Here is a 16,061-nt window from a genome sequence, read left to right as displayed (position 1 = left end):
AAAATACATAATGGCGAGTGTGTGGAGGACACTCAGCATTACAGGCTGATCTGACATCAAATCGCCCCGAGCCATTTTCAGCATTTATTTAAATACCCAGACCAAGACAAAACATCCCTCAATGTGGGGCATGAACTTGCAATAGGAATTTGCATTGACTAGGGTCATAGACCTAGGTAGTTTACAACTTACTGAGGACAAAAGGTAATTTGCATTAAAGATCCTGGGAGAGGGCACAACCACCACAGTAAGCAAAATGTCTCTAAACTCTTAAAACCTTTATTACCTTTTGGTTTACTTCTGTGGGAATGAGACCTTTGTACCAGTCGTACATTTCAAATGATACCAAACATGTAAAGTGTTGAATGATAATTGTTCACATTAAACCATATAGATTTCTGGGTGAATTTCAGATGATCTTGGCATGTGGAGAAGAGATGGGGGAAGAGGGGGTGAAGGGAAAGAAATGTAAATTAAGACATACTAAGGTGATTGACTCAATGTGATTGCCTCTCCGGTGGGGATGCTCATTTTGCAAAAGAGAGTTCAAATGCTAATTTCCAGAAAAGTATTTTGGTTTCTCAGTGAGTAGCCCTTTCTGAGTCTAGACAGCTTGACTCCAGTCTTACAGGTATAACGTCTCCGTTCCCTCATTCAGGGAACAAGGGTTTCATCAGTAACCGAGACGTTCCCATTCAGTCAGTCACGTTCAACGTTACGTTGATACTAACGTATACACACAACCGGCGTAGCGTCATAGAACGTCTCTGAAAAGGTTCACGCCCACTTTTAGGGGAAAACAAACCGGCGACCGCCATACACAGTATCGGATTGAGGATGTGTACTAACCCTTACAAACATGCCAAAGAGTTGTCGTGTGGTTGGGTGCACCAATAATATTTGTAAAAACCCAAAATTGAAATGTATTCCTTGGCCATGTAAAACGAAATATCCGGACAGAAGGCAATTATGGCTGCAGGCGATACGCCGAGAAGTAATACCATTGCGCTTCTAATGATTTGTAGTTTTTCATTTTGCTTGCCGTGTAAATTCCTATAAATGAAACAACACCATCATTAAAATAAAGTATGATACTCTTCACTGCACAGACAGGCTAAATATTATTGAACAATATTATCTCAGTAAAAATGCATTGACATCTCAAGCTTGATTAGAAAGAAAGCAGGACACTAGCAACCTTAAGCATACAGTTTTAAGTTATGTAAGCTTCCCACAATTCCAATATTTTACAATATATAATGATCATCGTGTTATATTAGATAGATAACTGCTGGGCTGTCTTCAGTGTATGTCTGTTATCATCTAGCCCAGGCTACATGTCATCAAGGATGGGCAGTATTTTAGAAACATGTATGTAAAATATGTATTTAAATACAAAATAGTATTTTGTATTTTAAAGCCTTTGGAAAAAAACAAATGTAATTTGTATTTAAAAAAAAAAAAAAATTCACAGTAGGCTACCCCTATTATGTATTTGTATTTAAATAAATTTTTCCACACAGTATTTTGTATTTTTATTTTAAATACATTTCCATGTATTTATGGCCATCTCTGCCTGCCATCATCATCCATATCTTGCTGTTATGGAAATATCATGAATTACGGATGATGCTATCGAAAGCTAAATCAGGCTAGTTGTATGGCTGGACAGAAAAGTGCACTCAGTAGCTACTCTAAATATAAAGACATAATATATACATTTAAAGATGTTTACTTCTTAAAACCGAAGTAAAATCATTCACTGGCTACCTGGTGACTCGATGAGGTACGAGTAAATGTCCGGGTAAGACACTTCTGGCCACTGGGTGGGGTTGTTAGACCAATTTGACGCTGGTAGAATGAAGGGAGATGTTTTTAAGTTGTCCAAATTAAGTTTATAAATGTATCATTCACGCTCTATTGAAGGCAGGGTGGACATATAATTACTCGACATATTTCATGCAAGTGATTTCTGAAGTTATTCACGTCTGCCGGCTGTGTACGGACGTTGTTTTGTGCCGCTATTTTGTATTGAAGTCTATGGGAAGTCTGGTTTGTTTTCCTCTAAAAAGGGGCGGTTATGAAATTGACAGTTAAGTTCCCGGATGTGCCGGTTGAATGTATTGGGGTCCCTGTAGAAAGTGCTACAGCCACTGAACTGTGTTATGAATGTGTTGGAGACGCAGATGCTGGTAAGTTGTAGCGTGCCCTTTTGGCAACTGCCCTCACACAGTCATAACCTACCCAGACCCCCATGTAAGCCCAAGGAAAAATAGTCCTCCATACCAACGGTCATTGCTACTGTTCCTCTTACGTGATGTTTCACGGCAAGAGTGCTTCGTTCTCAATTCCCTTTTTTCAGCCATGACCAGTGTTATTAACACTGGGGAAGCGAACCTAGTCCAATGGAGACGGACGCTACGAAGGCCACATCCTGCACATACAGAGGTAACATGTGGGAGATACACATATGGACCACAGGGCAGTGCTACAAATGGAAAGATCACTACGGTAGGTCCTGCCTAGACAGGGATGAAACTACTACCAATGCAGAGGCAGAGCAGAAACTGCCCAGGGAAAAACGGGTTTACCGACGGGGAAGCCGTACTATGGAAGACTACACATATGGGATTACCAAGAGGGAATCCCAGCATATTGGCATCTAGCCCAGTACAATGGCTGATACAGCAACGAGTATCTGTCTCCTCCGGCGGCAGTGCTTGCAAGTTCACCAACTGGTCCCTTAAGGGAGTGGTGAGAGCTTTGGGCATGTATCTGGGCCAGGGTCTCAGGACCATGTGAGACAGGGCCAGCCCGAACTCAAGGCATGATTCGCTGACCTAAAATGCAGCAGAGAAGAGCACCACTCAGCAAATAGACTCCACTTTAAAGCATAAGATCATAGTAGAGGGAGCTCTGGCTTGAGTGATAGTGTCTACCACTGCCACGGCCACTTAAGTTCTCTGTGTCCTGTTCAGAAGCCACACATGGAGGTTTTGGAGGTCTGGACGTGGGTGCCATATGGTGCCAAGTCTCTGAGAAAGCAGGTCCTTCCTCAGGGGAATCTGCCAGGGAGGGCTGGAAACCAGGTCCGGGTGGGCCAATAAGGCGCAACCATCAAGACCTGCTCCTCGTCCTTGCACAGTGTCTGTGCCAGCAAGCTCACTGGGGAAAACGCATACTTGCGTAGGCCCTGGACCAGCTGTGAGCCAGTACATCCGTGCCGAGGGTCCCCTCGGTCAGGGAATAGGACAATTGGCAGTGGGAGGACTCCTGGGGGGCAAACAGGTCTACCTGTGCATCCCCGAATCGACTCCATATCAGCTGGACCACCTGGAGATAGAGTCTCCATTCTCCCGGAAGCGTAGAGCTGTTGTGAGAGCGTGTCGGCCACATAATTGAGCTCGCCCGGGATGTGAACGGCACGGAGCGATTTGAGCCGCACTTCTGACTTCAGAGGAGGAGATGGTGGGTGAGTCGTGACATGCGATGTGAGTGTACCCTGCCTTGGTGGTTAATGTACGCAACCGTCAGTGTTTTCCCTACGGATCAACGCGTGCTTGCCCTTAAGCAACGATCAAAACCAGGCAATTGGTATACCACTGCAGTGGTCCCATCCAGCTGCATGGTCGAAGCTGCTGTTCCACACAGCGCCCCAGCCCGTTCTTGAGACATCTGTTGTAACAACAACGCGACTAGACACTTGTTTTAGGGGCACTCCGGCCCATAGAAAGGCAAGTTATGACCAGGGGCTGAATGTTCTGCGACAGATCAGTGTGAAGACCACACGGAGTGTGCACCATGCCCATCTCAGGACTCAGCCATGTAGCCAGTGCTGAAGCGGTCTCATTTGCATTAATCCGAGCAGCGTTACCACTGCGAGAATCAGACAACAACGACCACAGACTGTTGAGCAGCTGTCTTAGTATATCAAAACTGCAACAATTAGTATCCTCAGTTCCTAAACGGTTAAAAAGTGTAATTGAAAGGAAAGGTGATGTGACACAGTGTTAAACATGCACTTGTCCCAATTTTTTTGTAGTGTGTTGCAGTCATCAAAATACATTTTTTTTTTTACAAAATACAATAAAGTTGGTCAGTGAACATTGGAAATTTTTCCTTTGCACTATTGTCAGTTAAATAAAGGTTAAAGAGAAAATAAAATAAAATAAATAAATAAAACACAGATTCTTAATTTTGTTAAGTTTTACAAAATGTCCCAGCTGTTCTTGAATATAAACAATACAACTGTTCAATGTTAGTTCAGATCCATTAAATACAATTAACAGAGTTTGGTTCGAAAACGCAATAAATCCATTTTGATTAATTTGAGTAAAAATGTGTTTCTTTACCAAGAAAGTGACAAGATGAAAACCACTATTTTCTGTTTCAAACTTTCACATAGCATTTTTAGGTTATAATAACATAAAAAATTCAAATCCAGATTTTGATTTTTTATTATAAAAAAGATTTATTGTTTTCCCCCCCAAAATGCAATAAATCCATGACAATTTTTTTTTTCAAAATGCAATTAATCCATTGAATCAATATAAAAGTTATTTTTCATATTGAAACTGTTGAAAATACACAACAAAGTAAGTTTATTAGTATAATAATATTAGTATAATAAGTTTCACATACAAAAACACATACTTTGTCATATTAAGAACACTAAAGAAGATTCACATATTATAGTATCAATTTTATATCACTTGTAGGCCTAAAATATATTTTTAAAGATTTTATTCAACCCATAGCCCTGTTGAGCAAGGTCACCACAAGCTATTGTGAAGGAATAGCTATCAATAGCTCACAGTGACCTTGCTCAAAAGGGCTATGGGTTGAGTAATGCCAGAGTTATGCTTCAAGTTTTAACAATAAGTAAAAATTACATTCATTTCCTTGTGTTGTGCATACTATAAATTCATTGCATTAATATAATATCTGTGTAAAACTATTCAAAATAGAACTGTAAAGAAGATTGAAAACTGATTTGCACATGACACCTCTTGTATTAGACTACAGAAAATTACATTCATATTTAAGACATCTTTGTATTGAATTGGTTGTCTTGTGCATACTATAAATCCATTCCATAATTATAACAATATTCTTTTTAAAAACATTCAACAACTTATCATTCATTAAGAAATCAGTGAATGGTCACTCTCAAAAGGCTGGCACAATGGGCAGCTACTCTTCATGACTGTCACAGTCAACATCGTTTGTCTGTGACTGAGAGAGTACATTATCATTGGCACTCGCACCAATTTCAGAGAGCAAGTTCAGCACATCCTTCCTTTTTTGATATTTCACTGTGTTTTCATTGGGAAGCTGACTTAGCTTGAAGTTTGCCCACTTCTTTCCTCTCTTGCGTCGTGTGAGAACAAGCAACAGCCGGAACTTTTCAATACCGACCAGATACAATACTGATTTTTGCAGGAACAAATTTTTATTTATTTTTTTAAATGGTGTTTATCGCGTTTTGGAACCAAACTCTTTTGATTTTAATAAAGTATTAATAAATGCTGAAATTAACATTAACTAAGATTAATACATTCTGTAGAAGTATTGTTCATTGTTAGTTCATGTTAACTAGTGTAGTTAACTAATGTTGACAAATTGATCCTTTTTGTATAGTATTATACACAGTTATTGGAGGTAGTATTCTACCATTTTTGTTATATGCACAATTTGGAGAATATGAGGAAAAAGTGAGCAGGTGTGGCTTGGAGTCTGACAGAGAAGTGAGCCAAATGAATTTGGTTGAAGAAAAAGAAAGTAAAAAGGAACAGGGAGGATGGTTGATCAGTATCTTGGTCAGAAACAGCCGTTCTGGGAATATCCAACAATATTCTGAATCCACGGTGAATTGATGCACAACGAAAGAAAGATGTGTGGAGTGAAATGCATCACTTTTGCACTGTGGATTAATATTCTCAGTGTAATAACAGGTAAGAAGAACTAGCTTACACTTTTTAAAAACAATTTTAACCTTCTACATTTCATAATTTTGACAGTAGAGATTTATTTTGTATTTTTTACAGAAAAAACTGATTTTGAACTAGAATTAACCCCAACAAAGCCAGTTATTCATGTTGGTACGGATTTGGAGCTGATCTGTAAAGTGAAAGCCTGTCCAGTTAATGTGACCTTCAAGTGGAGAACATTACAGGACACATTTCACGGCGGAAAATTTAAAGATGAGAAGACTGTTTCCCGCCTGCTGATCAGGAACATCACAACTGAACACAATATTAAAATAGTGTGTAAAGTTACTTGTGAGGGAAACCCCAAAGAGAGAACGTCAGACATAAAAGTGTTCTGTAAGTAATGTTTCTCCTGTTCTCCCAGTTAAACGTGATTTTGAGTTTATGGATATGGAAAACCATTTTAACATTTATAATTAGGCTAATAGTAGGTCTACAAGTTACCAGGATTAATATACTAAATATTCCTTGTTAATAATACCTACCTACTCCAGTTTGGCCATGATTATTCATTTCAACTATTCGTATAATTATTGTTAAGTTACTATTTGATGATTGCATTCCTTACAAGTAACAGTTTTATTGTTGTTCCAATTGCTGTTATACTTTTGTTTTGAAATGACTACATAATGCTGCTTGTCTAAGTACTGATAGAAATGTTATCAGTAATAATTGGAATCGATTAGACTAGGCACTAGCAAATTAACAGTGTTCAACATAGCCTATATGTTCAATATATGGTAACTATGGTAATATGTTTTATTGTTTTATGATTTAAACAGGAAGTAAAAAAAAAACAAAAAAAAACGTGTAAATGATTTGGATGCTGTTATGATGAAGTGTATTGTTTGCAGCATTTCCACAAGATCCTGTACTGCCCAAAATAAAGAGTTTGATAGCAAACCAAACACAGAAGCTCAACTGCACGGTCCACAACGTTTACCCTGTGGAGAGGGTACAAATTGAGTGGCTTCGTGGAGATAAGAAACTCCATGTGGATCAACCTGAAGAATCTTTTGATAATGTTCAGAGTTATTCCTCTGAGTTCAATTATACGCCGTCTGACTCGGATCTGGGCAAGAATATTAGTTGCAAGGCAACACTGAAAAACGCTGAAATTGGATTGGAAAAAACTCGTAATTCGAATGCTGAATGTAAGTTGTAGAGTAACACTTGGCTAAATTTTAATAAAGGAATATTCTGGGTTCAGCACAAGTTCTTTTAGGTTATTGTGAGGCACTTAAAATGAAAGAGAATGTGGTTAGCTGCTGTACAGCCGAAACAAACTTTGTTGCATTATTTTCCTGTTATCGCTGTAAAGCTGCTTTGAAACAATCTGTATTTTAAAAGCGCTAAATAAATAAAGGTGACTTGACTTGATAGTTTCATCCTTACATCGAGCCAACTGCATCTTTTCATTAGAACAAATAGAGTTTCCACAACGGCGTTAAGCGCTAGATTGAAGCCCTCATCTGTTTGGACTGTGCACGAGCGTGACGAGCGCCAAGAGAGTTCACAGTTCCCTTCCGCCACTGATAACAGCAACAACAAACACTCATCATGACTTCAAAGACAACAAATCCCAGCGCCAGAACACCTCTATTTTTAACACGAACAAACAAACACACCAGTCTAATATTGTAGGGACATTGATTTTACATTTTCATGCCCCTAAACATGACGCTGAACAAAACGAAATGTGACACGTCAGTCAGACGTCCTCTAAGGCGGTCCTTGGCCAATGACACTGCTATGGAGTCCAGACCTTCTGCCGTCAGTCTGAAAGTCTGGTTACACAAGATTTACACGACAACAATGTTATAAAACCTGAAACGTTTTTCCTTTACATTTTTCGCGTACAGGCGACACCATTGTCAAAACGATCCCAGTTCACACACAGATCCATGAAAACGACTAAAAGCGCTGTATTCTGCTGCCAGGCCAGTAGTTGGAGATGTCACTTTGTAAAGAAACACTACGCGCCTAGACTGAACAGTTAATACGCATGATGTTACCGTTTTGTTTTCACAAATAATTTTTTTGTTGTTGTTTACACAGAGACGATTACGGTATCGTTTTCAAAACGCTGTTGTCATGTAAATGAATGGCCAAAACGCATAAAAAGTTCTCTGTTTTTAGTTGAAAACGATGTCATGTAAACGGCCCCTTAAATGCTGGAGACAGGAAATGCAAACCTGTAGGGGAGAGTGGGGTGAGTCAGGGCCGGCCCTGACCAATTTGCTGCCCTAGGCAAGATTTTACCTGGCGCCCCATGCATCACAGCCCATTTCACCCCGTCATTGTGTTCATGATTTAGCATATATATATATAGGCCTATACACACACACACACACACACACACACACACATTACAGCCTAAACACAAATACCAAGAGCATTACATAGCATTCAAGTCAAGTCCCCATTATCTTTTATAGCACGATTTACAATAAAGATTTAATGTGAACTTTGCTATTTTGAATAAACCTGTAAATAAATATCATTACTATGCCATAAAATGTACAGGCCAAAAGTTTGGAAACATTACTATTTTTAATGTTTTTGAAAGAAATTTCTTCTGCTCATCAAGCCTGCATTTATTTGATAAAAAATACAGAAAAAAATTTAATATTGTGATATATTATTACAATTTAAAATAATTGGTTTTCAATTTATTATACTTTAAATTATCATTTATTTCTGTGATGCAAAGCTGAATTTTCAGCATCATTACTCCAGTCTTCAGTGTCACATGTGACATCCGGTCTATCACATGATCCTTTAGAAATCATTCTAATATGATGATTCATTATCAAAGTTGGAAACAGTTCTGCTGCTTAATATTTTTTCATAACCTGTGATACTTTTTTAGGATACTTTGATAAATAAATAGTAAAAAAAAATTTTTTTAAATGTTTTAAAAATAGAAATCTTTTGTAACAACAATATACACTACAAAATCAATACTTTTATTCAGCAAGGATGTGTTAAATTGATAAAAAGTGATCGTAAAGATGATTTATATAATTAGAAAATATTTTTATTTTATTTTAAATAAATGCAGTTCTTTTTAACATTTTATTCATCAAATATATTAGGCAGCAGAACTGTTTCCAACACTCATAATAAATCAGAATATTAGAATGATTTCTAAAGGATCATGTGATAGACTGGATGTCACATGTGACACTGAAGACTGGAGTAATGATGCTGAAAATTCAGCTTTGCATCACAGAAATAAATGATAATTTAAAGTATAATAAATTGAAAACCAATTCTTTTAAATTGTAATAATATATCACAATATTTATAATTTTTTCTGTATTTTTGATCAAATAAATGCAGGCTTGATGAGCAGAAGAAACTTTTTTCAAAAACATTAAAAATAGTAATGTTTCCAAACTTTTGGCCTGTACTGTATCCCCACAACTGCACAACTGTAGAGTAAAACATTAATAAAAAAGTGATAATAAAAAATGCGTCTTAAAACTGACATGATTGTTACAAAACCACACAGTCTGGGGACTCTGGAGAACTCAGAACAACTGCTAACATTAAGTTTAAGGTAAAAATAACTGCCATGAAATTATAGTATCTTACTCCTATGCCATAAATTGTTCATTCACTACATCACTTTACCTCTGTCTTTATCCCCTTTTATCCTCTTCTCTTCTTTTTGGCACTGTATCTATCGCAGACTATAATGCTCATTTATAATGTGTCATGTAAATTCGGCCTTCCGTCACAATCAGGAAACTTTCACCGCGTCTAGAACTGGCGCGAGCTGCCAGGCCCGTTTCTACGAGCTGTGTGTTAACAAAAGCAGTGCTGTCTACATTGGATGCGGAGTCGCGCACGCTACACAACAAATTACCAACAACTAATCGCGCGCGCGCTCTGTTTCTGACGCACTTCAAGCACTCGATGGGCGGGGGACGATTGGTGAGCCGGCCTTTTTTTTTTTTTTTTTGGTAGTATTTCGAATTAATGGTTTTAAAATAGTATTATATATAAAAAAATAATAATGTAAAAAAAAAAAAAAAATTCACTCGTTCACTCATTCTGGCGCCCCTATGGATGAGTGGCGCCCCTAGCATTTGCCTATACCGCCTATGCCGCGGGCCGGCCCTGGGGTGAGTTGTGCCAGTTTTTACTCAAAGTGACTTTAAAGTGAGGCCATGACAGTAATGCCTTCAACTTAAGGATGTGCATGTATTTCAGGATGTTGTGCATCCCTGAGAATAATTACTTTGGATCTGAAATAAATAGTTTCAGAAATATAGCTTTTGGGAAAAAAGTGGTCTCATGGCACAACTTGCCCCTGGTGCGGGGTAAGTTGTGCCTTTTGGGGAAATATGTTGGGGTAAATTGTGCCAGTGCTTTCTGAAGTAAAACAGAACATTTTACTGTTATGAACCGTATGCTATATGAAAGCAAGACAAATTCAATACAAAATGACTAATTTAAGGTTTATTTAGATATTGTCACCCTGGAATACCATAGCATGCATTTTTCCTACTATGGTCAATTGCATAGGGATTTTGTATTGAACACAACTCTGGATCACAGTGTCACAGAGACAAGGGGGCGGGCTCATTTTACTCAGACGACCAATCAGTCTCTCAGGATCATTGTGAAGCTATCAAGCTACGCCCTAGCAACCATTTAGAGCACCATAGCAACACAATATATGATATTTGTGAATCATTTCAGGCAAAAAAGGCTTTGGCAATAGATGCCTGTTGACAGAACACTGTCTGTCAATTATGTAACATAAGAATAAAGTTACTAGGCTAATTTCTAAACATCCTATTGTGACTTAGGCCACTTAAAAACTGAATAAAACTTATCTTTATTAACATAGTGCAAACTCAAAACTGAAATCAGTGTTAGCTAAATTAAACAAATAGCAGGTAGGCCTAAGTCAAACACTGATGAGGCATGCCCATCTCCTCACTTCTCAAGATTATCCCCTGTGAGTATGTAAGTCTCTAGGTGGTCTGGATCTGGCACAACTTACCCCATGCCCTTTGGCACAAATCACCCCAGACCCACAAGTTTGAATAATTAGCATGATCCAGCAGTTAAGAGCTAACATCATGCTTACTGTATAGACTCATTGTGTAGCCTACTAAAGCACTAAAACATGTGTGAAATGTTTTCAAACTTGTCTATAATTGTCCAGACACTACAATCAAAAAACATTAATCATAGAAAATGTACTTTGAAAGGGAAAAAACAGTTTTTTGCACTAAAATGTGCTTAACTCTCATGCCATGTATCTCTCTTCTTTGGAGGATGAGTAAAATTGATTGCTTTTCAAAATTATGTGGTCACATGACCAAATTATTCTATGGTTTTCCAGAACAAGGGGTGGAACTACTTCCCCCCTGGCACAAATCACCCCACTCTCCCCTACGGATTTCACCAGAGAATGTCTAATAAGGGGAGAGCTTCCACTCTCAGTAAACTTCCGGCTTCTGAACTGGTTGCAGTTCCACTCTGGTTCCATATGAGGGCGCTCACAGGACGAGTGCAGAATGAATGGAGGTCTATGAAGCTATACCCCTCAAAATCCACTTTTCTCAGGATATAATTTTTTGTCTAGTAATTTGAATGTTGTATTCGAAAGGAGATGCAAAGAAATTACACATGGCTGGGTGTTAGATTTTTTAGAGTTACTTATTTGCTTTAAAAAGTCTTTTAAAATGTCAGTGACATCATACACATCGTTCGACCAGAGATACTGCTTTACGGCAATCCTTCAGTCACTTTGGTGCTTTCGCGCTCTGCACTTTTTTTTTCTCTCTAGGCATCGACAACACAGCTGACACGGGTAAATACACGTGCTAGATGAGTTTTTGTTTTGTTGTTTTAAAAGACCACGCCGAAAATACACACACACACGATGCCATCAAGCGGTATCTCTGGTCGTAATCAGTCCTTCACTGACCAATCAAGCGTTCATTAGCAGAATGCTAGCGTGTTACGGGCAACAACAACTCAACCTGTAAGAAATCGAAAGGACATAAGTACTCGTTCATTCAACTTTCGACCTATAACCCATGTTGAACTTGCAAAACCTACTATCAAATCTGAGATTTCTCAACGGCAATCGGGTGAAAGAGACAAATTTAGCTGTCTAGCCCCATTGACTCCCATTCATTTTGCACTCAAGGGCGATTGCCCCCAGTGGAACTCTGGTGGAACTACAACCAAAATTCGGAACAATAGGACTTAAAAGGGAGTGGCCAGGCTCTCCGTAGACGGGCTCTGATTTCACTGTGTTGGTGAACTTTGCCCTATGAATTTGTCTCTTGTGAAGACGTGTGTCCAATAGAAGATCAGCTAAATTAAAAGAACGCAAACTTTAAAACTGCAGAAGTGCAGCACTGCAGTAAAGTGGAGTAGATTGCATATTTTAATTTTTTTTATGTATTATATATTGAAATGTTTTTTTTTTTTTTTTTAACGCAGCAGAGTGTGATGTCATATTATGACCATTGCGGAGTCTAGCATGACCACAGCATAAGCACCTCCTTTTAACCCAAATTTTTGCTTATTTTTAAAGAAAAGGAAAGATAAATGGGAATTTTTAATCAACATTTTGTCAAAAGTGGTGTCGATTGAGCTTAACTTGTACTGAACACGGAATATTCAATAATACAAGTTTATTAACAATTAAATTAAATCACTTTTCATTTGTCATAATTGATTCTACATTTCTTTCTAAGATGGTCCAGGGACTATTACAATTTCCAGTAATAATCCCTCAGTAAAGCTTGGTGAACATTTGGAGATAACATGTCAGGCAGATGGAAATCCCCAACCAACAATCTTGTGGTGGAAAGAGGAGACTGAACCTGCACAGATTAAGAGCCAGAATGAAAAGCTCATAATAAATAACGCTTCCAGGTCTCAGGCAGGTTGGTACCGCTGTGACGCAAGCAATGCAGTGGGAAGCCAGCAAATGAGGGTAAAAGTCATTGTTCTAGGTGGGTAAATGAACTCAGGATAAGATTAGCTGTCTTGGCTAACCATTTTAAACCTGTCCATGATCTTTAAACTCCATTTAAATGCAGGTCCTCCAAACATCCCCAAAATCCAGCTAAGCCAAAGAGGAGACCCAAAAGAAGGAGAGAACATAACCATATTGTGTTCTTCAGACGATGGGTCAGCAGGACTGACTCTGTATAAACAGAGCGCTGCGTCAGGAGCTTTGAACAAACAAGCTGTGCTTTTAAACATCCCATCAGTCCAAATAACAGACGGAGGGATTTACATTTGTGAAGCAAAAAATGACTTCGGCACTGAGAGAAGCACAATCAACATTACAGTCGAAGGTGAGTTTGGAACATTTCTGGAGATTTCGCTTAGTAAATGTCTTTGCATGGGAAGTCACTTTGCACCAGTCTTATTTTAGTATTTATAGGCTATTATAGTTTTTATTCATATTCTTCATTTTTCAATTTGGACAACGACTCAACTCCTGTGATCAAATAGGTTGACTCATGTTTTATGACGGGTAGGTTCTGTCACTTTCCCTTTTTGCTCGCAAACTCCTTTCAGTTACAGATTCAGTTGTTGTGGCTTTAAGCTACTTTCAGTGCATATCATATAGCCTGACATTCTATCATTTATTTATGGACATAACATAAACATGCGCGGAGGAATAATGAAAGTATACAGTTTCCTGGCAAATCCATGCTGACAACTCTAAAACGGGAATAATTATTATAGGCTTACCATACTGATTTATGGTAACACATTTTGAAAGATGGTTTTATGATGTACTTGCTCATTATTTATATTTTATTAATTTTGAACAATTTTTTTTTACATAGTAACTTTAATTAAAAAAAAAAAAGTAATAAAAATATCTACAACACCCTTTGGCTGAGACATACAACAGCACTAATCGTAACTTATTCAATAAGGCTGGAATATAATATTTCATTTACAATGGTGTTTCTCTACTCCAATGATTCTTTACCCTTTAAATCTAGCACGACCCGATGTGGTGAAAATGGCAGACCTGCCGGTAGCCATACTGCCCGCTGCAGGGTCGGTGTCACTGCTGACTATCGCTGGGCTGCTGATCCGATACTGCAGAAAGAAAGCCAGGACAAACTCCAGTAACATCACACTCAGCTAAACAGATGAAGAGCACATCAACAAAATGAAGCATTGATCTGAAAGCAACATTCACCTGGACATTATCTATACTGTAAATGTCTCATAGACAGGCGAATACATAGCTGGGCTGTGTTTTCTGTACTTATTTAGTCAATTTATTACTAACAGAGTTATTTTCTAATAAGTTGGATATTTGATGGACAATCTCTAAATAGAACGTATATACAGTGTCCCCAAAAAGTTTTTGGACACTTAAAGGGTTAGTTCACCCAAAAATGAAAACTCTGTCATTAATTACTTATAATAACTATAAATTGTGCATAATTAAAAGCAATTAAACCTAAACTAAACCATCATCCTAACCATATAGTAAGTAGTACATATAGTTATTATTACTCAGTACTTAAATGTATAATTACACAGTAATACTGACAGCTTAAAATAAAGTGTTACACTTTTCTCTACTTAACCTCATTTCCTTATATTATCTTGCATCATGTGCTTAATATCAGCCTGACAATGAACTGTGAATATCCATAAACTCATAGCGGATACTTAGACAAATACTCTCTAATTAATCTGTACGTAACTGCACATGGCATATTCAGCAAATAGCCTAAAACCGGAGAACCACTGTTTTACACACTGCGTGTGTTGAAATCTTGGCACAGATAAAAGGAAATTCCTTTCTCTAAACTTTGAAGCACACAGACTTTCCCTTTTCCTCCAAAAACAATGTAATGAGTTTATTTGACCTGTTAATTATCACAGGCATTGTGCATTCAGTTTTCCTATCAGTCAAAGTACACGATTTCTTCAGGAAGTTCCATCCTTTGTTCCAACACTCCGGGTGTTAAAATACACTGCTGCAGTTTAAGTGCTCTTAGGGGTATGGTTATATCAAGTGATTTTACTTGATTAAAGGGTTAGTTCATCCAAAAATTTAAATTCTGTCATTAATTACTTACCCGCATGTCGTTCCAAACCTGTAAGACCTTCGTTCCTCTTAAGAACACAAATTAAGATGTTTTTGAGTAAATCTGAGAGCTTTCTGATTCATATCAAAATATTTTGATGACCACTATTACGCTTTTTTATTTTTTTAAATTAAATTGTATAAACTTTTAAAAAATTATAATTTTAACAAACATTATGAAATGTTAAATTATTTGAAAATATTTATAGATGTTCTTACCTGGGAGTGTATAAAGTTTATGTTATATTAAATATAATATAATATAGTTAATAAACTGGCCACCGCCAGCATTTTTGATCATTTTCACAAAAAAAGTTTCATGGCCCCCAGATTTGTTGTTGTTATATGATTATCTGAATATGCAATATATCAAAATAAAGAACTGCTTAAAAAAATAAAAATAAAATGAAGTTCTTTTTTTTCCTTTCTTTTTTTTACTTTCAAGTATGTTTTTAGCTAGATTCTTTTAACTGAGTAAAATATTTACTCAGTATTCATACTTTCATTTAGGGCCCATTTACTTATGCGTTTTGGTTGTTAATTTACACGACAATGGCGTTTTGGGCAGCCTGAAAACGTAAACTCCTAAAATCAGGTTTCAAAGTGCAAGTTTTTGTAAACGATACTGTTATCGTCTCAGTATAAACAACAAAAAAACAAATTTGTGTTTCTTTACAAAGTGACATCGCCAACTACTGGCCTGGCAGCAGAATGCGGCGTTTTTAGTCGTTTTCACGGATCTGTGTAAACTGGAATATTTTTGACAATGGTGTCGCCTGTACACAAAACTTTTCAAAAACGCAAGTACATTGTTGTTGTGTAAACGCAAAGAAGTAAAGATCCAGTGATCTTTTAGGTTTTTATAACGTTTGTCCGAGTTGTTTTGTCTATGCGCTTGATTCTGTAATGGCTGACCTCTAACATCCTGAGCTGTTTGAGAAAATCTCTCATTTGCCTTC

At 37.5% G+C, this 16,061-nt stretch overlaps 2 protein-coding genes across 2 annotated transcripts in view; both read left to right on the top strand.

Moving 5' to 3' along the window:
- The first annotated feature begins 5,047 nt into the window (after positions 1 to 5,047).
- The window catches only part of LOC309501653 (vascular cell adhesion protein 1-like), an 83,948-nt gene continuing 72,934 nt past the window's right edge, over positions 5,048 to 16,061 (top strand). Inside the window, exon 1 of the mRNA XM_082173815.1 lies at positions 5,048 to 5,661. The gene's annotated coding sequence lies outside the window, so the exon portion shown is untranslated. The remainder of the gene's footprint in view (positions 5,662 to 16,061) is intronic.
- LOC309501651 (vascular cell adhesion protein 1-like) lies at positions 5,660 to 15,068 on the top strand. Its single transcript, XM_082173812.1, has 6 exons — positions 5,660 to 5,954; positions 6,048 to 6,326; positions 6,845 to 7,144; positions 12,725 to 12,985; positions 13,073 to 13,333; positions 13,997 to 15,068. Exons 1-6 carry the CDS (start codon positions 5,876 to 5,878, stop codon positions 14,143 to 14,145), a joined length of 1,329 nt encoding a protein of 442 aa, XP_082029938.1. The 5' UTR covers positions 5,660 to 5,875; the 3' UTR covers positions 14,146 to 15,068.

The sequence above is a fragment of the Leuciscus leuciscus genome (genome assembly GCF_965113295.1).
Source record: "Leuciscus leuciscus genome assembly, chromosome: 6".
NCBI lineage: Eukaryota > Metazoa > Chordata > Actinopteri > Cypriniformes > Leuciscidae > Leuciscus > Leuciscus leuciscus.
This window is presented reverse-complemented; position numbering and strand designations above follow the sequence as displayed.